The sequence below is a fragment of the Mustela putorius genome, unplaced genomic scaffold (assembly GCF_011764305.1).
Source record: "Mustela putorius furo isolate JIRA1106 unplaced genomic scaffold, ASM1176430v1.1 tig00000179_pilon_pilon_pilon, whole genome shotgun sequence".
Lineage (NCBI taxonomy): Eukaryota > Metazoa > Chordata > Mammalia > Carnivora > Mustelidae > Mustela > Mustela putorius.
This window is the reverse complement of record NW_025421305.1, coordinates 7940138-7966632: the sequence shown is the minus strand read 5'-3', so window position 1 is coordinate 7966632 and position 26495 is coordinate 7940138. Positions and strand designations below refer to the sequence as shown.

General features: G+C 37.8%; 1 protein-coding gene and 1 pseudogene across 9 annotated transcripts in view; both read left to right on the top strand.

The window, feature by feature from the left end:
• Positions 1 to 26495, top strand: part of ELF1 (E74 like ETS transcription factor 1) — a 106471-nt gene that overhangs the window by 65582 nt on the left and 14394 nt on the right. For 7 of the 9 annotated variants that reach the window (XM_004759290.3, XM_004759289.3, XM_045076612.1 and 4 more), the window contains 3 exons: positions 16594 to 16774; positions 22657 to 22764; positions 24303 to 24470. In XM_004759290.3, coding sequence (XP_004759347.1) covers positions 16594 to 16774; positions 22657 to 22764; positions 24303 to 24470 — 457 coding nt within the window. Of the gene's footprint in view, positions 1 to 16593; positions 16775 to 17789; positions 17851 to 22656; positions 22765 to 24302; positions 24471 to 26495 lie in introns of those variants that run through there. The other 2 variants (XM_045076615.1, XM_045076614.1) reach the window with 2 other exon arrangements.
• Positions 1811 to 7830, top strand: LOC106006535 (annotated as a pseudogene).

The following is a 26495-nucleotide window of genomic DNA, read 5'->3' as shown; positions in this document are numbered from 1 at the left end:
AGAGAGAGAGCGCATACATGCCCAAGCACACATGAGCATGAGCAGGGGGAGGGGCAGAGGAGGAGAGAGGCTCTGGCTGAACAAGGAGCCCGATGTGGGACTCCATCCCAGAATCCTGGGATCATGACCCAAACCGAAGGCAGACACTTAACCAACTGAGCCACCCAGGTGTCCCTAATTCCAGGAATTTATCCTAAAATCATTACTTCAGGAATTAACAAAGTTTATTCTGTTATTTCTACATCACTTATTGTCACTGTCATACATTTGCCACATTAATTTTTCATACATACATTAATGATTTTCCTGGATAAATGCTAACTACTTGAAGAAAAGGATTACTTTTCCCCCTCCCCTTAATATCTTCCAAAGCATTTAACATCGTAATACCTTTATTGGTTGAGTCTTCTTACAGACTTTGTTAATCCTGTTGATAAAATAACGTGGGATATACATATGCTTGGTTATGGCCCTTATCACATCAGAAGACATTTGAATGAGAGGTAATGTTCTGCCCCAAACCCTCTTGACTATAGTATATGATTTTTTGGGACGTGTTTGTCCATGTTCTCACTTAGTACATGGGCAGTGTGACCATATCATCATAATTCTAAGACCAGGAAGAAATTTTCATGGAGTCTTTTTTCTGTTATGTATTTAGAACTGCGGTATTGTACCACCTCAGATAGCTTTCAGAAATTACCATTGAGGGACGCCTGGCTGATTCAGTCTGTGAAGTGGCTGCCTTCAGCTTTGGTCATGATCCTAGGGTCTTGGGATTGGGCTCGTGTCAGGCTCCTTGCTCAGCAGGGAGCCTGCTTCTCCCTCTCCTGCTCCCCATGCTCGTGCTTGCCCTCTCTAATGCACGTGCACACTCTCTTTCTGTCTGATAAATAAAATATTTTTTTAAAAAGTCATTGAAATTATAAATAAGTAAATATCCACATAGAGTTTTTCTTTTTCTCAGGAGATTCCTTCAAGTTGCAGAGGGAGTTTTGACATGGTTGTATCATGAGGTTGTATTTTGTAGATTGAGAAAATGCATGTAAGAATATAGATCACACCTACGGGCCATTTTTTTAGCAATTCTCTTAGGCGAGGGATTTAAGTGGTACTTAAAATTAGAATAGAAGGAATGAGTCAAAGTGTTTTGTGTTTAGCTTGTTCAGGACAGGAAGTTGGAATAATGATGCTAACCTGTATGTGGACATAGGGAATTCTGTTATTTACATATAATTCGTGACTATATGGGCCAATCTACCTGTTCGTATTGCCTTCTTTTTTAATCTTGGCAGATCAAACTTATCAGACCCATTAAAAGTTTGGCCTTCTGGAAAACTAACATACAGAGGTTATTTGTTTCGATTGTGTACATTTGGAAGCTTCATCAAAGGGGTTATGCCATTGAGCCCAGAGTACAGACCTGCTTGTATTTGGGTAAAGTCTGACTTTAGTTTTTTGTGGAGGTTTTTTGTTTTGTTTGTTTGTTTGTTTGTTTGTTTTGAGAGAATGAGAGACCAGGGGTGGGATGGGTGGGGGGGGGCAAGGGCAGAAGAAGAGAGAGAATCTTAAGCAGGCTGCACGCCAAGCGTTGGGCCTGACAACCGTATCATGACTTGAGCTGCAGTCAAGAGTTGGATGCTTTATTGAGTTATCTGGGTGCCCTGGCAAAAGTCTGACTTTGAATAGGCCTGAGGCTGGGATGCCTCGGTGGCTCACTCATTAAGCATCTGCTTTTGGCTCAGGTTATGATCCTAGAGTCCTGGGATTGAGTCCTACATTGGGCTCCTTGCTCAGCAGGGAGCCTGCTTCTTTCTCTGCCAGCCATTCTTGTGCATGCGCTCTTTCTCTCTCTGACAAATAAATGAAATCTTTAAAAAAAAAAAAAAAAGAAGAAGAAGAAGAAGGCCTGAGGCCTCTTCAGGTTATGTGACTGACAACCCTGCCTATAATCTAGTCTTTGGCCTGGCTTATCTCCCTGCCAACTACTGGCAGTGAGGAAGCTGATGGTTGTTATGAAGGAGGAAGAACTTACTATTATTCTCTTTTACAGTTTTTCTTTAAGTCTCCTCCACCTTGACACCTGACCCCATGACAGCATCTTTAAAATGAATATAGATGAGTGGCCTGAGCCTGAGTCCTGGCCTCTTGTCTTTGTCCCTGAACAGCATGAACTTTATTACCCATTACACTCTCTCCTCCAACTATTGGTCCCTAAGCTCTGTGTAGTTGCCCAACCACTGGGTCCCACCAGTCAGCAGTGCAGCTGCCAGTGTCTATGCAGATGCCTGGGGACTCAGGCCCCTGGATCTGTGTCCCATTAACAAGGTATCTGGGGGTCTAGAGGCCTGGCCACTAGGATGGCTGGGGGTCTGGCAGGCATAGGGGCATCCAGGGTGAGAAGGGGACCATGGAAGACCTGAATAACCACCTGACCTCCTCCCTGGAGAGGATAAGAAGCCTGCAGGCTGATAATCAGAGACTGGAGTTCAAAATCTGGGACTACCTGAAGAAAAAGGGATACTGGATCAGAGACTGGGGGCATTACTTTAAGACTATCTAAGAGCTGAGGGCCCAGGTCTTTGTGAAATCTGTGGACAATACCCTCGTCGTTCTGCAGATTGGCAGTGCTCATTTTGCTGCTGATAAACTTGGAGTCAAGTATGAGATGGAGCTGGCTACGTGCCAGTCTGTGGAGCGTTCTCTCCACAGGCTCCACAAGGTCATTGATGACACCATTGTCACTAAGCTGCAGCTAGAGACAGAGATCGATGTTCTCTTCATGAGAACTTTCAAGAGAGCTGCTCTTCATGAATAAGAACCATGAAGAGGAAGTAAAGGGTCTACAAAACCATTTGCCAGCTCTGGGTTGACCATGGAGTTGGATGCCCCCAAGTCTCAGGACCTCGGAAAGATCATGGCGGACATCCGGGCCAGGTATGATAAGCTGGCTCAGAAGAACTGAGAGGAGCTGAACAAGTATTGGTCCCAGCAGATTGAGGAAAGCACCACAGTGGTCCCCTCACAGACCGCTGAAATAGGAGCAGCTGAGATGGCCCTCATGGAGCTGAGATACATGGCCCAGTCCTTGGAGATCCACCTGGACTAGGTGAAAAACCTGAAAGCCAGCTTGAAGAACAGCCTAAAGGAGGTGGAGGCCCATTACACGAGGCAGATGGAGCACAAGGCCTTTCTTAATATTCAGTCAGGTTGGAAGCTGAGATCTTCACGTGTTACCTGCTGGAAGAGGGGTGATGCCCTGGACAGCAGCAACTTTTTGCAGACTGTCCAGAAGACCACGGGCCACAGGATTATGGAGACAGAGTAGTATCTGAGACCAATGACACCAAAGTTCTGAAGTGTAGAGGCGGTAAAAGCAGGGTGCCCTTTGAGGAGCAGAAGCCCAGTTAAAAGTTTAGAAGTAAAAAAAGAAAAAGTGAATATTGGATAAGGTCATTGCAGAGGGTAGGGCATAGACCAGAAGAGTTCCAGAAACATTCAGTGATAAGTTTTAGTAACTAGTGTTTACTGAGCATTTTGTTCTGTGCACTGTGCTACGTGCTTTATAAGGATTACCCTATTAATTCTTCAAACAATCTTAGGAACCAGGTACTTTAATTCTTACATTACACACAAGAGTCAGGTGAGGCTTAGAGCGGGAAAGCAACTGTCTTGTATGTGAGAAACTGGGAACTGTCCCCCAGCTTGTGCCTTCAACAAATGTATTTGAATAATGCCAGCTACCAGTGCATGCAAGTGGTAAAAGAGTGGTCTTAAATGTGGGAGAATTATTATTCTTTGCAGTTGTTATTTTTAGCAAAAAGAAAATGTTATACATTTAGTTAATTCGTTAATATAATTACAAATTGACAGTCTTTATGCCCTGATATGCCTGTGTATACCTTAAAAAAAAAACAGCTTTATTGAGGTATAATTTACATATATTTAAGTCCACTATTTAGACTGCAATTCAGTGATATTTAGTATTTAACCAGAGTTGTGCATCCATCACCATTATCAGTACTGGAATGTTTTTTGTTATCCCAAAAAGAAACCTGTACCCATTAGCAGTCATGCCCTATTCGCCCCAATTTCCGCACCTTGGCAACAACTAATCTCCTTTTTGTCTCTGTGGATTTGCCTGTTCTGGGATATTTCATATACATTGAATCATGCACTATATGGTCTCTTCCGAGAGGCTGACTTCCTTTACTTAAACGGAAAGTTTTCAAGGTTCATCATTTGTAGCATGTATCTGTGATTCATCCTTTTTATTACTGAATAATATTCCATTGTCTGGGTGTACTACATTGTATTTATCCGTTCTGTATATTTACTATTTTTTTAACGAAGCTTGTGTTGGGCAGTTTTTTGTCAGGTATGGAATTGACCATCTCTGTTCTCCCAGAAAGTGCTCAGTCACCTAAAGCAACCTTGCTGGGTGGATAAGAAAATTAGTACCTCAGTGATGTAGCCCAGGTTAGCCACATGCTCTTGAAACTTTTTGCTTCCTTTCTGTTTTACTTAACACATAACATGTAAAGGAAGGATAAGTCATTATATGAACAGTGTTATTAGGTTACTGGCCTTTTTTTTTTTTTCCTCCTAAGCTAGACTCCCCTTTAACACTCTCTCAAGAATAACGGTGAAGATAATGTCCTTCAGTTACTAAAGTAAAAAGAAAACTGTTACTGGTTTGTTAGAGTGGGGATTTAACAACGTGATGTCTTCAAATAATGTTCATAAATCTTCAAGTAATCTTTAAATAATGTTCATAATGTTAAATAAGTTAGAATATAGGCAGAGTTTTTCTTCTTCTTCTTCTTCTTCTTTTTGACACAGTAACCAAAATTCTCAATATTAAGGCAGCTCTTCTTTTTTGGAAAGAATTACAGTGTAATGATTGGTAGTACATTTGTGAGGTTATCTGTTTCATCTGTTCCCACCTAATGAGACATTGAGAAAAAGCCCTGAGCGTGTGAGTCAGGAACAGGGAAGTCAGCCTGGAGTTGTAGGGTAGGGACTGGAGTGAGGGAAGGAGCATTTTTCTGTTCTAAAAGGTGATATTTTAGGTGACAATTTAAAAATCTATTATAATTTATGCTTTTGTGTGTGCACTTCTGTCATTCCACTTTATTTCCTGATATGGGGAAAATAAAAACAAGAGGGTTTAGGAAAAACTTCCATTTGCCTGGAATGGAAATTTCCTCGTGGTACTGGTAACTCCTCCCTTCTTTCCTGTCCCAACGTGTAAGCACATGCAGAAACAATTGGGTTTTGAAGATTTACCTGGGAGATGGTTTATTAAAAAGTGATTGATTTGTGTTCATTCAGATCAACTGCCTACAACTTCAGCATCATACTCAATTCTGGAAATTGGTATTTCTTGTCAATTTAGAGTGTGTGACATGTGGCATTAAAGAGTATCAGCTCAGGAACCAGGAGCCACCACTTACTAAATGTGTGACTTCAGACAAATTTTAAAATTTCACTGAGCTTTGATTTCCTTCACCAAAATATAAAAGAATTACTTTCCAAAGTTAGGAACATTCAGTGTTTATGTAAAGTATTTGACAAGAGTTTAGGAAGTGGTCAATAAATGTGACAGTTGCCATTATTAATGATCTGAATTAAAGAAAAGGTGCTAAAGTTTGTAGTGTACCACTGCATACTCTATATTACTCAATTGTGTGGCATAAATCAGGTAATGAAGCCAGTTTTTATAATTTGAATACCAGTTAGACAAATTCATTCAGCCTTTTTTTTTTTTTAATATTTTCTTATTTTTCTTATTCTGGCTTGGTTTTAGAATAAGCCAATAAGCTTGTCACTGAGGTTTTTGAAAATCCAGCAGATTAATTCTGGGGAAGCACTTTCCTTTACATTATAACATGTTAAATTTGTTTAGACATAATTTGACCTGGAGTTCAGTTTTTTTTGGAGTGACTCTAATGTCTGTCATTGCCTATGATTGGTTAGTGTAACTTTTCCATTCTGGAAAAGGCTTTGTTGTAGCTAAACTCTATATTCAGCTATGTCTGCCTCATTTTATTCTATGATTCTTACATATTTATAGAAGATTCTTATCACAGTCCATCTTTTAGAAGTAGGAATTGCCTCTTTAATTATGATTTTACTTAAATATTTTGTTATATAGATTCTGCATATTTAAAACATCAATCTGGTAGTGACTGCTTTGATGTTATTTAGTTGATTTGTAACTGAATATTTAAACCTGATTAAAATTTATTATACTTCCCAATATCTACCTTTTTTTTTTAACCTCATAACTGATTCTGTTCACACTTAGCCACACACACACACCCTCTTAACCCATCAATGTATTAAACTTTAAAAGTGAGTGCTCTAATAAGAAAATCAAGATTATTTTTAGTGACTGTTGTACTTTGAGTTGCATGGCCAAGTCATAATTTATCCTGGCTGGAAAAAGAAAAATCTGGGTAAAGACTAAAGGCGGCCAATAGTCATGAAAGACCTAAACTGGGATTAGATTTAGCCAGATCAACTCCATAGGGATTTACAGTGGAATTTTAAACATTATCTGGGGGAATTCTGGAGAACAGACCATTTTACTTAGACCTTTCTATGTGTGATGGTGCTGTGCAAGAGAGAAGCTAGGCTTCTTCTGAAACACTCCACTCAGCTGTGGCCAACAGAAATAAACTTCATATATATATATATTTATGTATATCTCCAAGCTTTATAACTGAGATGAAACTTTTATTATGACCATAATTTATCTATAGGAATCTGTACTCCTGTAGTCTATCCAAGTGATTAATCTTGTGGAGTTGGGAGTCAGATTATCTGGTTTCACGTTTCAGCTCTGCCTCTTCCTGCTGTCAGTTAAAGAGCGCAGTGCTATGGGGAACTGACTGGATAAGCCATAGTCGCTGCCTCACACCTACCACCACGTTAGGCATACCATGTTATTTCAATTTTATTGATCATTTTATTGACCTCTTATAGACAGAGACTGGAGGATAACACTTTAAACAGCACTATGGTGAGTTTTTAAAATCCAGTTAAGAAAATACTTTGCAAACTGTTAATTTCCAGAGATCTGAATCCATTTTCTCTTATACACTAAAGCCGCTGGCTACAACATAAAATTTATCTACATCATGATGCTTATAAAAAATACACAATCCATTAAAAAACCTGGGGTATTGAAGGAGAGCCACTGGGAAGTAAGGGGACTGATAAAAGTATATATTTCAATGTTGTGCCCAGATGCTGCTTTGTAAGTTAACCTCCATGCAAAGAATACATTGCCTGCTCTAGTCATGAGTGAAGTATAAAAATATTTCATAACATTTCATAGAGCCCTTTACAGTTGATGGTGTCTTTTCCACATACGCTTTGATTCCCACAAATCATTCTGTGATGGAAGTACTCTTCTTCCCATTTCCTGTTATAGAATATTATCTCGTTTATTCCAGGATAGCTAGAATAACTATTTTAGAATCTTGTAATCAGTTCCTAGGGCAGAGTTGCAAAGGCACCCAGGGTACTGTTCAAAATAACCTACCCTAGTCACTAAAGATATTTGGATCCCAATTCTGATTTGATAACATTGTTTGAGAGTATTAGTGGATAATTTCTGTTCCTAGCTCTTCATTTCTGTACTCATTAATTTTGACAGTACTTGGTTGGTTTGTTTATATTTCTGTTAAGAAATAATTGCACGAGAGATTGGACTCTGAGAAGCAAACTGGGAGGGTTTGGGAAGAGAGCGTGGTGGGGGTTAGGTGAGCCTGGCGGTGGGTATTAAGGAGAGCATATATCACATGGAGCACTGGGTGTGGTGCAGAAACAATGAATCTTGGAACAGTGAAAACATTTTTTTTTTAAAGATTTTATTTATTTATTTATCAGAGAGAGAGAGATGGGGAGAGAGCGAGCACAGGCAGACAGAATGGCAGGCAGAGGCAGAGGGAGAAGCAGGCTGCCTGCTGAGCAAGGAGCCCGATGTGGGACTCGATCCCAGGACGCTGGGATCATGACCTGAGCCGAAGGCAGCTGCTTAACCAACTGAGCCACCCAGGCATCCCCAGTGAAAACATTTTAAAAAAGATAATTGCAGAACTCTGTGGGGATTTGGTGTATCACTTGAGCTAGCACATTGAAGTACTTATAAATTTTTAGAATTGTAGTAATGAAAATGTCCTAGTAAGAAAACTGAGGAGATTGCCATGAATAATCTCCACATGCATAAAACTGGTAGGCCCTAAGAGTTTCATGGGTGTTATTTTAAACTTTAATGAATCATTTAAACAGTTTCAGTTCAGAGAGAAGAGTTTCCTAATTCATTTTTACAAAGTCAACTTGGTATCACTGATACCAAAACCTGGCAGAAGGTGTGCACACACATTAATAATAGGTTAATCCCAAAATGGATATTTTGTTTAAATATGAGAGCTAATATTTGTCCTCCCTTACCTTTGCCAGACCCTGTGGGCAATATGCATTTTTTTCCTTTTTTTTTTAATTGATTTTATTAAATGGCATGATGTTGGTTTAAAAAAAATAATTCATAGAAGTTTATCCAAAGATGAGAATTATCTCTGTTTGTGAGGTTCCTTCTTTTTCTCCGGCTTGATAATTACACTTTTCTTTACATACTTGGGAGGAGGCAGGCCCCACAATCGTGTCTATAGAAAGCCATCTTGAGATTTTCTTGCCGTGAGACTCTGAGCATCCACTAAAACATTTTACCTATAATTTATAAAAGAAAAACAAGTGATTCTGCAGACTAGAAAGCCAAGATCAATAAACCTCTGTTTCTCTAGATTTTCTTTCAAAAATACATATATTTTTCCTTTAACATTTAAAGAGCCTGTTTTAAGTGATCAACTTTTCAGCTGGTTTTGGTTTAAGTGTGTTACACTGGGGTGCAGTTGACTTATAAATGTTTTACTCCTTGTGGTTTCTTTCTAATTATTTTTAGTCATTCTGACTAGTGCAGAATATTTTCTCTAGAAGATGTGTAGACACAAAATGAGCAGACCTTTTAGAATTTCTAGAAGAAAGGAGGAGAGTATTTATTATTCCAGCCCAAGTTAGGACAGCTGCCCAGGGTACACAGTCTTCCAAAGAGAGTGCTCTTGCATATTTTTTTTCGATCTTCTCCAGAACCCTGTACCGTGTGGCAGCTATTGTTACCCTCATTTTATGAATAAGGAAAGCCTTTGTAAGGAGGAACCTCTGAGAGGCTGAACGAGGAGATGAATATTTCCCAGAAACACTGCTGTAGATGGTGACAGCACCTGTACCAGAGTGGAGTGTTTGATTTGAGAAAGCCCAAGCTCTTGTCCATGTTGCTGGGGGACATGCAAGAGAGGGAGAGAACCTGGGAGGAAAAAGTGAATCTGGAAGAATATTAACTTAATCGTAGTTTGTAGCTATTATACATAAGTAGGATTTTCCCTTTCTCCCAAATACATTTACATATTAAAAGGTTTAAAAACTAGATTCAGGCACTACACTTTTGGCCAAAGGAAACCTGTGTTTGAGAGGTTAGTTAGACAGACGTGCTGGGCAGTACATACTACAGCTATGTAGACCTTTCCGCTTGTTTGCTAAAGCTCCTTTTCATTTTCTTTTAAAATAAAGATGGATAAGCTTGTGTAAAGAGAGCTTGAGTCAGTCAACAGAAGTATTCTCATTTGCAGATAATGAAGCTGTTTTAATGACAGATTTTTTTTAAGGATGCGGTGAATTTGTCTGTGAAGAAGCCTTCACCAAAACTCTGCTGAGCCTCAAAGATCATTGCACAGTCCTGGCTTATTTTATGTAATCCATCACATCCGGATATCATTCAAAATGTAGTTTTAAGATTGATAATGTGGTAGTATTAAGGTAGGGGAACTCTATGGAAAGGGGACAGTAATGTTTTATACTCTTGGAATGCAAATGTGTTCATGTATTAATCGATTAATGGTATTAGACCCATTTCCAGGACTGCTGCTGCTTACCTCTGCCTCAGAACAAAGCTCAGAGCTGAGAGAACTGGAGACCTTTTCAAGTTTCGTTTCTCCCATCAGATGGACCTCTTCTGCTTTTTAGACTTTTTATTGAAACGTTGCATACGTACACAAATATTTATCACAAATCATAAGCATACAGTTAGACAAATTGTCACAGAGTTGAACATGTATGTTTCAGCTTTTCATTCAAGTGGATGGTTGTTGCAGAGACTAGATGGTTGGACTGTGTTCCCCACTTTTCTGGAAGGACTTTCTAATTAACAACAAAATAAAAACAAAACGTGCCTATCAATGTAGGATTATTATATGCTTCCCTCCCCCCAGCTTTATTGAAATGTAATTTGTATATAATGTTAAGTGTACAATGTGATGATTTGATGCATGTATGTAAGTAGGAAGCCAAATTTTAACTGTGTATTTCCATCTAAGTCAACTTTTGAGGCACTTAATTGTCAAATTGTTTTATTGAATGGTTACTATATGCCGTGCAGTAGAATAAGTGCTCTATTATATATCATGTCATTGAATTCTTACTACCCTAGAAGTTACCCTCATTTTAGATAGACATGAACACAAAAGCCTAGAGAGGCTGTAGATTTTGCTGGAGCTCAAACACCCCGGGCACGGTGCGGCTATCTGTCAATAAGGGTGGTCCTAACTGTAGAGCTTGTGCAATTACTGTGACGCCCTCTTGTTGCCATCTGTATTTTTAGTGCATTTGCTGCTTGGCAAATATTGTCTGATCATGTCCTGATAGACAGAGGTGTTGGGTTTTTGGTTTTGTGTTTTTGTTTTTTCAATCAAAGGTGAAGGAAATACTTTCAAAGAAAGCAGCGCTTTTGATCAGCATTCTGATCAGAAGAGAAGGCACAGGCATTGGTCTCAAAGATGCCTTTTCATAGCAAGTGAATTGTGTTTAGTGTGTGTGTTTCTTGGAGTGGCCTTCGGGTGGGGAAGCTCCCAAAGATCGTGGGAAGAGGGATGCCCCACCCCACCCTCTCTGTTGCCTTGTCTTGTGGCAAAGTGATAGTGGAAATACTTGAAAATGTGCTCATTTTGCACCTATCTTTAAAAAAAAAAAAAAGAGTGTCTGCGTGGGGAAGTGTTTGAAGACTGTTTTAAACTGGTCTTTCTCTTAGGAAAACATTTGATAGCTATTTCATTTTAGTCTGTTTCCGAGGGAATCTTGGCAGGATGTTTCACAACAACCATGTTACCAGATTGAGCTCTGGTGTCAGGGAATCTTGGTAAACAACTTATTTGCAAGTTCTTTTGGGGTTTTTTGTTTGTTTGTTTTTATGACCAAAGACTTGTTAAATATAGTTGAAATAATGGCCCATACTTTCTTGAATATCCTCTTAGGGCCATGGATTGTGGCATACTGAGGAAAAAAGCAAGCCTAGAGAGGGTAGCAACATACATTGCTATTTATAGATTGGTCACTTTCCTTCTCTTTTGAACTTGGTGGCATTGCCACATATGTCATCAACCACAACAAATGGCAACTATATAGTTGACGGTGTTGAAATTTGGGGAACTCTTTCCTGCTAGAACTTGATTTTTAGTATAGCTGCTAAAATAAGAAAAAAAATTAAAGTTTTGCCTTCAACACATGTGTTAAATTTACCTGAAATTAATAAAAAGGAAAACCGTTATGTACTTTTCTCTCTGGAGTTGTTAAGACCCTCTGTAAACTTACACAATACTTGTAAGCTTATCACTACAGTTTAATTGGCTTATAGAAACTGAAGCTTTGAAAACTCTGGTCTTTGACAGATTGTAATCCCAAGAAGTCTTCCATCTCTCTTCCCACCCATCATTTTGGGATTTATTTTGTTTCTTTTACAAAAACAACTGGGAAAATGGTCTGCAAGTGCCAAAAGATGTCATAATAAAGTAACTTTGTTTTTTTTGGATTACTAGTATTTCAGACATTGGCGTGAATCAAGTTAACTCAGTTAAGGAAATGTAGTTGTGAATTTTGTAATTCTTTAGAGTAGTGTTTCTAAACCCTGCTTGCATGTTAGAACCACCCAGGGAACTTTAATAACATGCCCTGGTCATTTCCCCAGATATTCTGACTTATTTGATCCCATGTAGGGTCAAGTATTGATATTTTTAGGTGTTTCCCAGTATATAGTCAGCATTGATGACCATCGGTAGAGTTAACTGGGGTTCCCTGATTCAGCTAAAAAAAAGATCCTGAAGAGATGATTATTTAAACAAAGAAAGGTTTTAGAGATAATTGGAGTTTTTTTGTTTTTATTTTTTTAAGTAACCGACCAAATGAAACATAGTATTTTTGTTAGGATATCAACCAAGTGTCAACTCTTTCATTTCATAAAAGGTAACAGATCTGAGGTGGATAAGATTTGGTGGTCTTCAACAAAGATACTTAAAGAATAATATCTAGCTTCAATTTAGAAATAGTTACAAGAATATATCATCTTAATTGCCACAAGCTTGCAAAGTTGTTTGGGTAGAGGGAGCCAACCATCAAATGATAGACTTAAAGCTAAATTAAATTGGATGCTGTTGTGGATTGAATTGCTCTCTGCATCCCCCCAAATTCATGTGTTGAAATGCTAGCGTTTAATATCTCAAAATGTGACTTTATTTGGAGACAGGGTTGCTACAGATGTAATTAGTTAAGGTGAGGTTATACTGGAGTAGCAGTAATCCAATTGGATTGGCCCCTAATCCAATATGATCAGAGTCCTTTTGAGAAGAGAAAATTTAGACCCAGATACATACAGGGGAGAGCATCGTGTGAACATGAAGACTGTCATTTATAAGCCAAGGAGAGAGGCCTGGAACAGATCTCTCCCTTAGAGCCCTCTGAAGGTACAACCCTGCCAACACCTCAATTTCAGATTTCCAGCCTCTAGAACAGAAAGACAACAAATTCCTGTTGTTTTGAGCTGCCCAATCCATGGTATTTTGTTACAGCTGCTCTAATGAACTAATACAGGTCCCAGTATTTTATTCATTTTTATAAGGTAAATCTAGGAAAATTTAACATTTGAAATTTTGCCATGTTTTCATTTAAAAGGTTAGGAACCATTTCTTGGTCAGGAATTTTAGGCTATGTGGTTATAAAAGTTTTAGGTTCCTAGTAACTCACACTTGAGCCAGTTAGTTGCTAGTCAATCAGTATAAAAGGCAGGAATTTATCACTAGCCTAGACCAGGAGCAGAGTTTCTGGAGTGTGTATTTTCCTTCCATTTATGTTAAGAGAGGGGGTGATTCTTTCCATACCTGAAAGGGGTTTCCTAGATGTATTTTCTATATACAGATTTTAGAGTTGGTCTCTTTGTTGTATGATTTAATAGCACCCTGGAGAAGTTGGAAATGAACAGCTTTGAATATACATCTCCATTTCCGTGGAATAGAGAATAGTCCGTGCTTTTTGTGAAAGGAGTGAGTACCTTAGAGAAAGACAGCATGGCTAAGTTGGGAGTGATCCTGGGAAGTCCCATGGCCAAGTTCATAATAGACTTAAACACAACACAGCTCCTTACCTTTTCTGGTTTTTTTAAACAGAGCCAAGTAAGGGGTTATAGCTTAGTGGTAGAGCATTTGGCTGCAGAGCCAAGTAAATATGCCAGTAAAGCAAATATGGCACCATGTTCACTGCTGACCATAACAGCTTGCAGGCAAAGAACATAGACCTTGGAGTCCATTTCAGTTAAGGTTCTACCACTTACGTGTGACATGACTTGTGGCAAATTATTTCCCTTCCCCTTGAGCTTGTGTTTTCCCATGCAGAAGACAGACAACCCAGTGTATCTCCCTTATAGGATCTTGAGATGATTAAATAAGGTAGTAATTTATATAAAGCAATGAGCAGTGCAAGTTAGGTGCTAGTAGATGTTAGTCAATAGCTCTAGCAGAGGTAATAGGTTAGGTGGCCCCGGTGCATGCTACCCACCTCCCCCATTTAGTCCATAGAATAAATCTCTTCTATAGCAACATTATATCCTTAGGTTTAACATCCATGCCTTAAGACATTTTAACAAAACAAAACCTGAAAATGCCCTAAGGATCAGCTAATGCTCTTCTTTCATTTAAAGTGAGGAAGATGGGGGATCCTGTTAAGTCGGTTAAGTGTCTACCTTTCGCTCAGGTCATGATTCCAGGGTCCTGGGAGTCCCACATCCAGCTCCCTGCTCACCAGGGAGTCTGCTCTCTCTCCCGCTGTGTTCTCTCTCTTTCTCAAATAAATAGATAAAATCTTTATAAATAAGTAAATAAAGTTAGGAAAATGACAGTAGGATTAGAGAATACCCTAGGACTCATGGTTCACAATCTTTTTTTTTTAATTTTTAAAATTTTTTTAATAAACTTATAATGTATAATTAGCTTCAGGAGCACAAGTCTGTGAATCACCAGGTTTACATACTTCACAGCACTCACCATAGCACATACCCTCCCCAATGTCCATAACCCCACCACCCTCTCCCTACTCCCCTACCCCCCCCCCCCGCTCCCCTTAGTTTGTTTTGTGACATTAAGAGTCTCTTCTGGTTTGTCTCCCTCCCGATCCCATCTTGTTCCATTTATTCTTTTCCTACACCTCAAACCCCACACATTGCATCTCCACTTCCTCATATCAGGGAGATCATATGATAGTTGTCTTTCTCTGACACAGTCTTTCTTTTTTACATGTTGCTATCTTCTAAATCATAGAACCATGTGTCTCTTTTCATTCTAAAGCTTTTTTGCTTCAAAGAAAACTAAATTTCCTGCTCTACGGTTGCACTCAACATTTTTCTTAAACAGTTTAAAAGTTACTAAAATATTTGAAGTGAAATTAAAAGTATTATTTAGGGTAAATTGAAGTAGGCTTCATTATATATAGACTGTCTCCGTTAAGGAACAAAGAAACTGGTAGCAGGTGTTGTCTCTGGGGAGGGGCACTTTTGGAGAGACAGCATTGATTACTGTTAAAACAGCATGTTCCTGGGACCTTTAAATTCTGGAGAGTACAGTAACCATTTCTTCCAGTTCACTTATTGGCAAGTAGAATTGAACAAGGAAGAAAGTAGTAACAAATATCTGTAGTTATTTGAGACTTGAGAACTATGTGGATTTAAATAAAATTTTGGAGATACCCCTTTTAATACCCATACTCTTAACACTCACTGCCCCCAGTTTCAGGAGCCAAATAGATTTGGTTTCATTTGGGTGAGGACTGCCCCTGGGAATTGCTTTGACATGCCTCTATCTCTGACTTCGTGGGTGACCTTGGGCAGATGTCTTAATCTAATTCTTCCTCTGCCAATGGATGGAGGGGATAAGCCCTATTTTTACCTGGTACATAGAGTTGTTGCAGCATAAAAATGAAATCATGTGAAAATTAAGTCATTTTCTGGGCTCAGCCTCCTTAGAGGAGGAGGCTTAACCTTGAGCTAACCTTGAGCTTAACCTTGAGTTTTTACAAGAGAAGTAGTGTTTCAAGAAGCCATGGGTTCATGCTAGGTAGGATTGCATGTGTAGCATTCGCCTCTTAAAGAAGAGAAAAGGAAAGCCCAGTGACTATGCTTTGCTTTGGCCATTTTATAGACTTCCTCTTGTGTGTGTGTGTGTGTGTGTGTGTTTTACAGCACACTGTGTGAACCTCCTACTTTCTGTTTTAAAACTTACAATTTGGAGAGTCAGTTATTTCTCACTTCCTCTTTTCTGAAATAGGAAGAAACATTTTGAAACAAAATGATCCGAATATGTTCTAGGGTTATTAACTATAAATTTCAGAGCATAGCATTCTTGAAGGCATAGATAGTATGTTTAGCACCTGTGATATCTTAATGTTTAGTTGAAGTAGTTAAATTTTTAGAATAGAAGTAACATTTATTCAAGATTCAATTGTATCAAGATTATCTCAAGATTTAGTTGTTAAATCACTTACAGTTGATATGCACTTGCTTAAAACAAATACTTCTAAAATAAACAAACAAAAGAAGAAGTAGTATTTAATCTCAGTGTGTAGTGCTACAAACATTTAATTGTACTCTGTATATAAGGTAATATTCATGTATTTAGAAGGTATACACTGAATTATTTAGGGTTAAAGGAGGAGTGTCTGCTGCTATCAAATCAGAAAAAATAGAAATAATAATATAGAAGGATAGTGATAGACATGATTAAAAATTTCACGATCTTCTGACTAAATAGAAAATCAAAGTTAATTTTCCCATTTGAGTTAAAAGCTAGGGTTAGACACAACCTGTGTGCTAATGACAACATAATATTTATTAAACTTCTGTGTTTTTTCCCTGTCAAACTTTTGTTGAGATTTTATTTAATTGTACATTCCATCTGTATGCCACTTTTTATGAATTAATGATATCAGAGGTTTTTTTTATTTAATGTGCCTTAAAAATATGCTTTTATAGGATTTTCCAATGAAAACTTGGTTGTTAAGACCCAAGATTGATAATAAATCTGGAGCCCAGAAGGAGTATCAAGATTTAAGTAACTGATGATAGAAAAACTTACGTGATGTCCAATATAAAATATTTTTTGGTTGTATTTAACAAAAACAAACACCTTGTTAATCCTTTTTCTCCCTCACTTCTGCCAGCTTGGTGACCCAGCTATTTTTCCTGCTGTAATTGTGGAACATGTTCCTGGTGCTGACATTCTCAATGGTTACGCGGGTCTAGCCTGTGTGGAAGAGCCCAATGACATGATTACTGAGAGCTCCCTGGATGTCGCTGAAGAAGAGATCATAGATGATGAGGACGATGACATCACGCTTACAGGTGTGTGTGCCTCTAGCACTTTATCTAGGCATAGTTTGGGGCAGTTTCCTTGCCCTGTGTTTTTTGGGGTGTAAGAAGTCCCTAACTTGGTGTCAAGTTAACTCCATTACCTACAGAGGCTGGAGCAGGGAGAAGGAAACCCTGTTTTCTTCCGCATCTATCTGTGTTTCCTCCCCTTCCTTCTTTCCTAGATATATTGAGATGAATGTGACAGACTACAGGTCTGTGAGAAAGACCAGACCAATTGAACTTCTCAGGTAGTCACTGAATGCTGCTTCTATGCCAAGCTCTGTATTCTTGATAACAATGAGAAGCTGTTCATAGGGAAAAAGATAGGAATGTTCTTCTTTTCCTGCTGTCACGGGAAGCAAAATAGGAGACCATGACCCAAATGTAGGATCAAGTACTAGGGTTTAAAGAAGATTTCTCTTCCAGTTCAGTCAGAACTAGTAGCATATTTGAAACATGAAAAGTTCATAGTGTAAGTGTGAGGTAGTGGTAATGCTGTTTTCATCCCTTTTAGAATTTGGTACACACATTTGTATTTTTATACACTTACATTTATTTATCTGGGCCAGAAGAGGTAGAGGCGTTTAAGAAAATGAATTATTGGAAGCAAAGGTTATTTGAATATTTATTTTTTTTAATTTGAGAGAGCAAGCAAAAGAGAGCAGGAACAGGGGTGAGAGGGAGAAGCAGGCACCCCCCACTGAGCAGGGAGCCTGACATGGGGCTTGATCCCAGGGTCCCTGGGATCACTACCCAAGCTGAAGGCAGATGCTTAACCAACTGAGCCACGTAGGTGCCCCTGAATATTTATTCTTAAATGTAAAAAAAGAATAGGAAATTAACCTTAGTCACAGTGTTATTAACTAACCCTACACTTTGTTTGCCAACCATTTCAAACTAATGACCTTTTTCTGTTTCAGTATCCTATCTATAATATTACATTTAGTTATTTCTTCTTAGTCTCTTCCAGTCTATAACAGTTCCTCTGTCTTTCTTTGTCTCTCAGTAACCTTGACACTTTTGAGGAGTGCTGGTCAAACATTGTAGTACGGAGGGTATGTGCTATGGTGAGTGCTGTGAAGTGTGTAAACCTGGCGAATCACAGACCTGTACCCCTGGGGCTAATAATACATTATATGTTTATAAAAAAAATAAAAATTAAAAACAAAACAAAACAACAACAACAAAAACATTGTGGTATGTCCCTCAATTTTATTTGTGTGATGTTTTCTCATGATTGTACTGTGATAATGCATTTTGAGCAAGAATACCACCAAATGGCATTGTCTTCTTAGGGCATCATATTAACATAGTAGATTTTATTTTTTTAAGGCTGATTTTTAAAAGTTCATTATCTCATTTAATTCTCACAACAGAAAAAGAAAAAAATTAGGTTAAATGAAATGACTTGCTTAAGATCACACACCAAGTGGCTGAGTCTCCACTGATAACATTGACAGACAACTCTTAGTTTCTATATTGTTCTCTGTTTTTTTACAAATTATGTTCTCCTATATTCACATTTTTGTTCAGAGGAACCCAATGAAAGCTTTTTTGATAAATCTAGACTTATCAGATTTTTCCCTACCAGTTAGGGAATTACATTTCTCAGGTTGAGAGGTTTCCATTCATTACTGACAGTGAGTTCCATGTTTTATGTAACAGAATGATCATCTCTGTGCATATATCTGTTGTGTAGCTCTTGGGTTTTTTGTGGTATATTCTGTTGTAACTTTCTGATACCTTAGCATAAGGCTACACTGTCTCTGTAGATTGGAAATGGGGGTCTCCAGTGAAGGGGTATTTATTCCTGGTTTTAGTCATCAGGGTGGTCTGATGACTAAAGAGAAGAAATTGAAACTACGGAAGCAGATCTTAGATCTTTAGAAGAAAGAATTATTTCTTTCTTCTAGTGTTTCCATTCTCTTGGGCTTGGACTTGAAGATAGCTGACGGCAAAATACAGACAGGCTCCTTCCTTCCTAGAGAATAGAACTGGTACTGAAGGGGTCAAGGAAACAAGCCATATCTTGAAAACCAGATTTGCTATTTGCATATTTCTTCTCCCTCCCCTTTCTTATTTTCCAACCTGAGCCTTTATTTATCTCTTCCATCCTTGTTTGAGCAATGACATAAGAAAGCAAAGAACCCTTGGAGCCCTCCTAAATTCAGAGTAAGAGAGGGTAGAATGTTGTGCTTTTCAGAAACTACAGGGGGGAAAAAAGGGAAAGAAGAATTTATAAACTACATTTGAGTCTTAGGTAGCACTTTAGATGATATTAAGGAATTGCTAATATTCTTAGGTATGACAGAAACATACCATACATATGCTAAAATATTTAGAGATGAAATAGATTCCTTCAAAATAATCTGGGGAGTGGGTGTGGGGGTGTGTGTGAGGAGACCTTGGGGGCAGTAATTGGAGTAGGAATGAAAGATGATCAACCTTGTGTTGATAATAGTTAATGCTGAGAGTGGATATGTGAGAATTCATTATACTATGTTCCATAATTTTGATTTTTGTTTGAAATTTTCAATAATAAAAAGATTGATCTATTTTTTTGGATTTGAGGCTTATATTAGACTGTAGGTATCATTGGTGTACCCTGATTTCAAATTTTCCTGGTCATCACAATATTTTTATTTTTATCATCTTGGCCTCCTATCAAGTTTGTTATATATTTGAACCTATAAAATAAATGTATAATGGTAAAATGCCACTTTTATCTGTTTATATGCTAGAGTTCCACATAAGGTTTCCTTTGGAAAAAGGTTATGGTGTTAACAATTTTTGAAAATCATTTAGCCATGAGTTCTTTTGTATGTGGAGATTCTCCATCCATTGCCAGTCTTTGAAGATCTAAAAATAAAATTATTAGCAGAGATGGTACAAATGCTATTTTCTCAAACAGAAGGTAACCATGATGACCATATTCATTAGTAAATCTTCTCTTTTAAATACTACTATTATGTGTCTCTTCCTATGTATTTGTTTTTATAAGTTCAAACACAATTTTTAGTAATTTATAATACCAAATGTATTTAATAAATTATTCCCTAAGTTATTATTGTGTCAATGCTTTCTGGCCTTGGTATAAATAGATTTTAACCAGTTGCTAGATCACAGCTAATCTGTTCCAGAGAAGTTTTAAAGTGCGTGTATGAAGAGCTCGTGGGGTTTATTATTGCCAGAAGAAATTTTTGTCATCCATTTATTGAAAGGCTGACATTTTCTTTGTTTTTAAAAGCTAGATGCACTTTTTTGGGTTTTCTTTCCTGTTTCTTGTGGGACCTACCCATTTATTTTGCTTTTCTCAATCTAAGCACTGAAGCTGAATAGAATAAACAAAGTTTACAAACTAACATTGATACTAAACATGTTTAACTTTCCTCATGTTTTGAAATACAAAAGGTGACATGATTTCTATATGTAGCTGGAGAATGATTTATGCTGTATAGTAAGTTAAAAAGGCAAGGGTCAGGTAGCATAAATAGTGTATTAGGAAAAAGTAATAAAAAATAGTGTAATACTATTTTTACACTATAGTATTACACTATACTATATTAGTGTAATATAGTGTAATACAGTTAGTATAGTGTAATACACTATACTATAGTGTAATACTATAGTGTAAAAAGAAAAAATAGTGTAATAGGAAAAAGAATATAAGTGATATGTCTTTGCTTATATTTTTTTAAAAAAAGAAAGATAAATCTCAAAACTAATGAAAATGGTTTCTAACAGGAAAGAGGAAGGGACGGGGATAAAAAAGTAGATTTCCTAAATGTACTTAGTTTGGAGGTGCCTAGGCGGCTCAGTTGGTTAAGCCTCTGCCTTTGACTCAGGTCAGGATCTCAGGGTCCGGGATCGAGTCCTGCATCGGGCTCTCTGCTTGGCAGGGAGCCTGCTTCCCCCTCTCTCTCTTCTCTGCCTGCCTCTTTGCCTACTGTGATCTCTGTCAAATAAATAAATAAAATCTTTTTAAAAAATTGTACTTAGTTTTGTTATTTTTACTTTGGAAACCTGTAAACATTTAACATAATTATAAAACAACACTAAGTCCAAAGGAGGAAAAATTAGCAATCTAAAAATCGAAGCACACTAAAACAAATGAAACTAATTTCATTATTGAGGTGTGGCATAATCATATAGAGAAGAATTACTTAAAGTGGTTTTTTTTGGTGTGGGGATACTCAGGTATCTCAGTCAGTTAACTGTCTGCCTTCGGCTTGGGTCATGATCCTTGCAACCTGGACCAAGCCCCGCATCAGGCTCCCTGCTCACTGGGGTCTGCTTCTTCCTCTGTGCTCTCTCAGTCTGTCTGTCTGTCTCTCTCTCGCACCCTCTCTCTCAAGTAAATAAAATCTTTAAAAAAAAAATTAAAGTGATTGTTAAGCAGATTTAATTTATTAATATGTTTATTTAGGGAGAATGTGAGCTGGGAGGGGCAAAGGATGGGAGGGGTGTAGCAGGAGAGAATCTTAAGCAGGCTCCACCAACATGGAGTCCACCGTGGGGCTCCATCTCACAACCCTGAGATCATGACCTGAGCTAAAATCAGGGGTCAGACTGAGCCACACAGGCATCCCTAAAGTTATTTTTTAAGGCTGTGTATTTCCTAACAAGAAATAGCCTAAAAAGCAAAAAAATTTAAAAAGCTGCTAAGGGATCTTAAATTGTTCTCAGTAATTGCAGCTTGTGTGAGTGTGTGTATATGAGATAGATGTTAGGGTAAAATCAAATAAGTAATGAAGTTAATGTCACAAGGAGCCAAGATTTATAGAGTAAGATTAGATCTGCAAATGTTAAATTGCAAAGTTAAATAACAATTTTATAATTCTCTATAACTTCTAGGTAAATACATGGTAAAAATATATAATTCTAGAAATAAATTCTTAACACTAAATTTGAATTGAAAATATTAGTATGAACTCATGATCTATTTTCTTCTTTAAAAAAACAAAGAAAATATTTTTTAGCCAAATATGGGACAACTTAAGCATTAATAAGGACAGTAACTAATGGATTGAAGTATATATAATATGTTTATGTTTTAACTTATTTTTTTTTTAAATCTCATTTATTTTAGAGTGAGAACGGGGGGAGGGGCAGAGGGAGAGAGAAATTCAAGCAGACTCTGCTCTGAGCACAGAGCCCAACATGGGGCTCAGTCTCAAGACCCTGAAATTATGACCTGAGCCAAAACCAAGTTGGATGTTGGGGCACCTGGGTGGCTCAGTCATTAAGCCTCTACCCTCGGCTCAGGTCATGATCCCAAAGTCCTGGGATCGAGCCCCACATTGGGATCCCTACTCAGAAGGAAGCCTGCCCCTCTCTCTCCTACTCCCCCTGCTTGTGTCCCCTCTATTGCTGTGTCTCTCTCTATCAAATAAATAAAATCTTTAAAGAAAAAAAAAGAGTTGGATGTTTAACTGACTAAGCCACCAAGGTGCCTCTCCCCCTCTTTTAAAAAATATTTATGTATTTTACAGAGAGAGAGAGAGAATATGAGCAGGGGGAGGGGCAGAAAGAGAGGAGAGGAAGAGAAGCAGTAAAAAATGAAAAATAGTGGGGAGCCTGAGTATCTCAATCAGTTAAGCATTAGCACTCTTGATCTTAGCTCAGGTCTTGATCTCAGGGTCATGAGGTCAAGCCCTGTGTTGGACTCTGTGCTGGGGGGCCTACCTAGAGCCTACTAGGAAAAAAGAAATAGAGAAATATTTAATAGTCATATTCAATCTAGATTTTCTCTGTTGATACAAAGTATATATATAAATCCAAGTATTAAGTGATGTTCAAGAGATCAAAACCTGTGTGTTTTCAAGCAACAGAGGTCTTGTAGCTAACTCGTGTTTTCTTCAAATGTATTGTAGTTGAAGCATCCTGTCCTAACGGGGATGAAACGATCGAAACTATCGAGGCTGCTGAGGCACTACTCAATATGGATTCTCCTGGCCCAATGCTGGATGAAAAACGAATAAGTGAGTGGTCATGTGCCATGATTGTTCATATTAATGTACTTGGAAAAGTTACTCTTGCCATCATCCTCTCTTAAATGGCAAATACCAAGAGACCAGAGAGCATGTTTCATATGTTTTGTGTCCCAAACACATTTTAAGAAACAATACTAGTTGAGGGACGCCCAGGTGGCTCAGTTGGTTAAGCAGCTGCCTTCAGCTTGGGTCATAATCCCAGGGTCTTGGGATCAAGTCCCAAAATCAGGCTCCTTGCTTGGCAGAGAGCCTGCTTCTCCTCTCCCTCTGCCTGCTACTCCCCCTGCTTGTACTCTCTCTCTCTGATAAATAAGTAAATAAAAACTTTAAGAAAAAATACTAGTTGAGACACCTTTGCTAAAGTATTCAGTTAAACAAGACTTCTTTTTTTTTTTAATTGAAGAAGGAGACCTTTAGGAATAAAAACAAATTATTTAGTTGTCAAATAGCAGATTAGGCAGAATTTATTCTCATAACCTCATTGGTGAAAGTATTAGAGCATTATGGCCTAAACTATTATAATTTAATGATCTGTATGAGTATTCATCAGTGAATAGGCAAAATTCATTGAAAAAATTTCTAACACCTCATAGCAGAAAACTCCTTGCCACGTTATTGATCTGCTTTTAAGTCCATGTTTCCTTTGGGCTTTTCGTAAATTAATTACTACTAAATGAATTTAAGATGTGGTATTTTCTATATGCACAGCAGTGCATTAAGCAATATTGTGATATACAAATGAACAGATAACTGTTTTTTTCCTCTCAAGTTTACAGATTAATTTTGAAGGTAGTTGTTTATGTAAAAGCCAAAAATAAAGGCCATGGGAGGGATTGCAAAGTATTCTGGAGAACTTTGGAAGAACTCTGGAAGAACTCTGAGACTTTCAGAGACAGGCTTTATAGAAGGAATGTTTTAACCTGAGCTATAAAAGACAAATAAGCTTTTAGTGGTTAGAGGAGATAAAGAGAATGGATTGAGCCAGGGAGACAGACCTGTAAATAAAAGTGAAATGTTTGAGATAAAAATGGTTTGGTATAGCTGAAGTATAAGGTTTGTGGTAGATATGAGATGAGAGTAGGAAGGTAGGTTTGATCTAGATTGCGTGAGCTTCAGATGGCAGGCTATGGAGTTTGGCTTATTCTTACCATCTTTTTCCTCTGTAAACTATGCAAAAGGTCAGTTTTATTTTTCTAGTAATTTTAGGGTATAACGTTTTGTATAGAAGAATTACTTGGTCAAATCAGACGGGTATCAGAGAATAACTTCAGCAGCAATGAGAGAAGAATGGAGAAGAGAAATAAGATAAATTGGTAATAGGAAGTCAAGAAAGAAGGGCATTGAATTAGTCCTGTCAAGCCTGTCTGACTTAGGGTGCCTAATTTCAGACAGAGGAAATAAAAAGGAAATAGATTTCAAGATTTTATTTCTACTTTAATCCTCAGAGAAACAAGAAATTATCTGATGAAATTAGTTTGATTTATAATACAAGTTTGATTATAATTAGTTGATTTTGTTTCCATTAGATAATAACATATTTAGTTCGTCTGAAGATGACATTGTTGTTGCCCCAGTCACCCATGTATCCGTCACATTAGATGGGATTCCTGAAGTGATGGAGACTCAGCAGGTTCAAGAGACATACGCAAACTCACCAGGAGCATCATCACCAGAACAACCTAAAAGGAAGAAAGGTGGGTGGTTAATTTGTTTAGAGCAAACAGTCCAATTTTGATGTGGAATCTAAACATAATTTTTTATACAAGGGTATTTCTACACCAATTAAAACTTACATAAGAAAAAATGAGGGTACAAAGCACAATTTAAAAGGTATTTATCTTCACATTAGATTCATTAAAGAATCAGTTTATTTGGTGTATCCTGCAGAAATGGGGTTTTCCAACTTTTTAAAGCCTCAGTCTTTTACCTAAATCCTTTTGCCCAGACTCAGAAAGAGCTTGGGTAAGGGCACTTAGTTTCTAGCTTCCTTCCACAGGACATAATTTGAAAACCACTGGCTTAGATACCAATATAAGAGTCCAGTGGGAAAAATAATAAGTTGGAAATCAGTAGGTAAGTGATTAAAGAGGAAAATACTAGGTTTTAATTAGATTTAAATTTCAAAGGGAATTTTTCACTCTTCACTCTTTAGGACCATATCTGCATTCTAAAGTCTGACCTTCTTTCCATTTCATTGCCTTCTGATTCTCCTCCAGTTTGTGTAATATTTTGAATTTAGTATCTTGCTTAATCACCAACCACCCAGTAACCTAACTTCAGATGAAAGTAAGGGAAAGTCCAGGAGCGCAAAGTGAAGAGGAAAATGAAAACAGAGTGAGCCAAGGCTGCCGCATCTCTGAAGAGCTGAGATGGGTACGCCAATCTGATTGTCCATGCAGAGGCCGAGGCTTGTGTCTTGGTCCAGTGCAAGATGAGATTACCAGAGACTTTAGCCTGTCATGAGGATCCTTGAAAGGCTCTCCCCTCCTGGTAAAAACAGTCTACCCATTGGCACAGAAAGGTGTCATGGAAGTTTATATTTCTCAGCTGGGCCTCTGAGTGGAAAAATTCTTTCTGTGAGAAATCATAATCTTATGCTTATTTTAATCCAGGTTTATGATTAGATTTTAAATGATCACTGACTTCAGAAATTCCCAGCCAAGTAATTAACATAAGGGTGACCCCAGACTGGCAATAACATTGGGGTACTAGGCAGAAGCTCTTATAGAAAACTGTTCTGGCAAGTCATACATTTAAACCCAGGCTGACAGGATTTCCTCAAACAAAGCCCTGTAGAAGGTGAGCTCACATTGCAATGTTACAGAATACAAAAGATAGAGAATCCCTGAATGAGGAGCAGAAGACATGGAAGATTCTAGCATTCTCTAAGAACTTCAGATAATAGAATTATCAAATAGAAACTTTGAGTAACTATGACTACAATTATTAAGGCAAAAGAAGGAAAAACAAGGTCAAAGAATGAGACTATTACAAAATACCAGATACAACTTCCTCTTCTGGACAAGATGGAATAACAGAACCTGATTTGGCAACGATTTGGGGTTATGGCAACAAAAACCAAAAATTAGTGGGACTACATTAAACTAAAAGTCTGCTTAGGAAAAGAAACTATCAGCATAATGAAAAGGCCACCTACAGAACGGGAGAATATATTTGTAAGCTGTATATCTGATAAGGGGTTAATGTCCAAAATACATAAGGAACTCCTACAACTCAATAGCAAAAGAACCAAACCACCTGATTAAAAAATGGGCAGAGAACCTGAAAAGACATTTTTCTAACGAAGACCTACAGATGGCCAACTGGTACCTGAAAAGATATGCTCAACATCACTACTTGTCAGGAAAATGCAAATCGAAACCACAGTAAGCTACCCCCTCACACCTGTCACAATAGCTATCATCAAAAAGGCAGGAGATAACAAGTGTTTGCAAGGATGTGGAAAAAAGGAACCCTTGTGCACTATTGGTGGGAATGTAAATTGGTACAGCCACTATGGAAAACAGTATGGAGTTTCCTCAAAATATTAAAACTACAAACACCGTATGATCTAGCAGTCTTACTCCTGGCTACATATCCAGAAGAAATCAAAATAAGATATTGAGGAGATGCGTGCACTCTCATGTTCATTGCAGCATTAAAAAAACATAGGTGGACCTTGAGGGCATTATGTTAAGTCAGATAAGAGAAAGACAAAT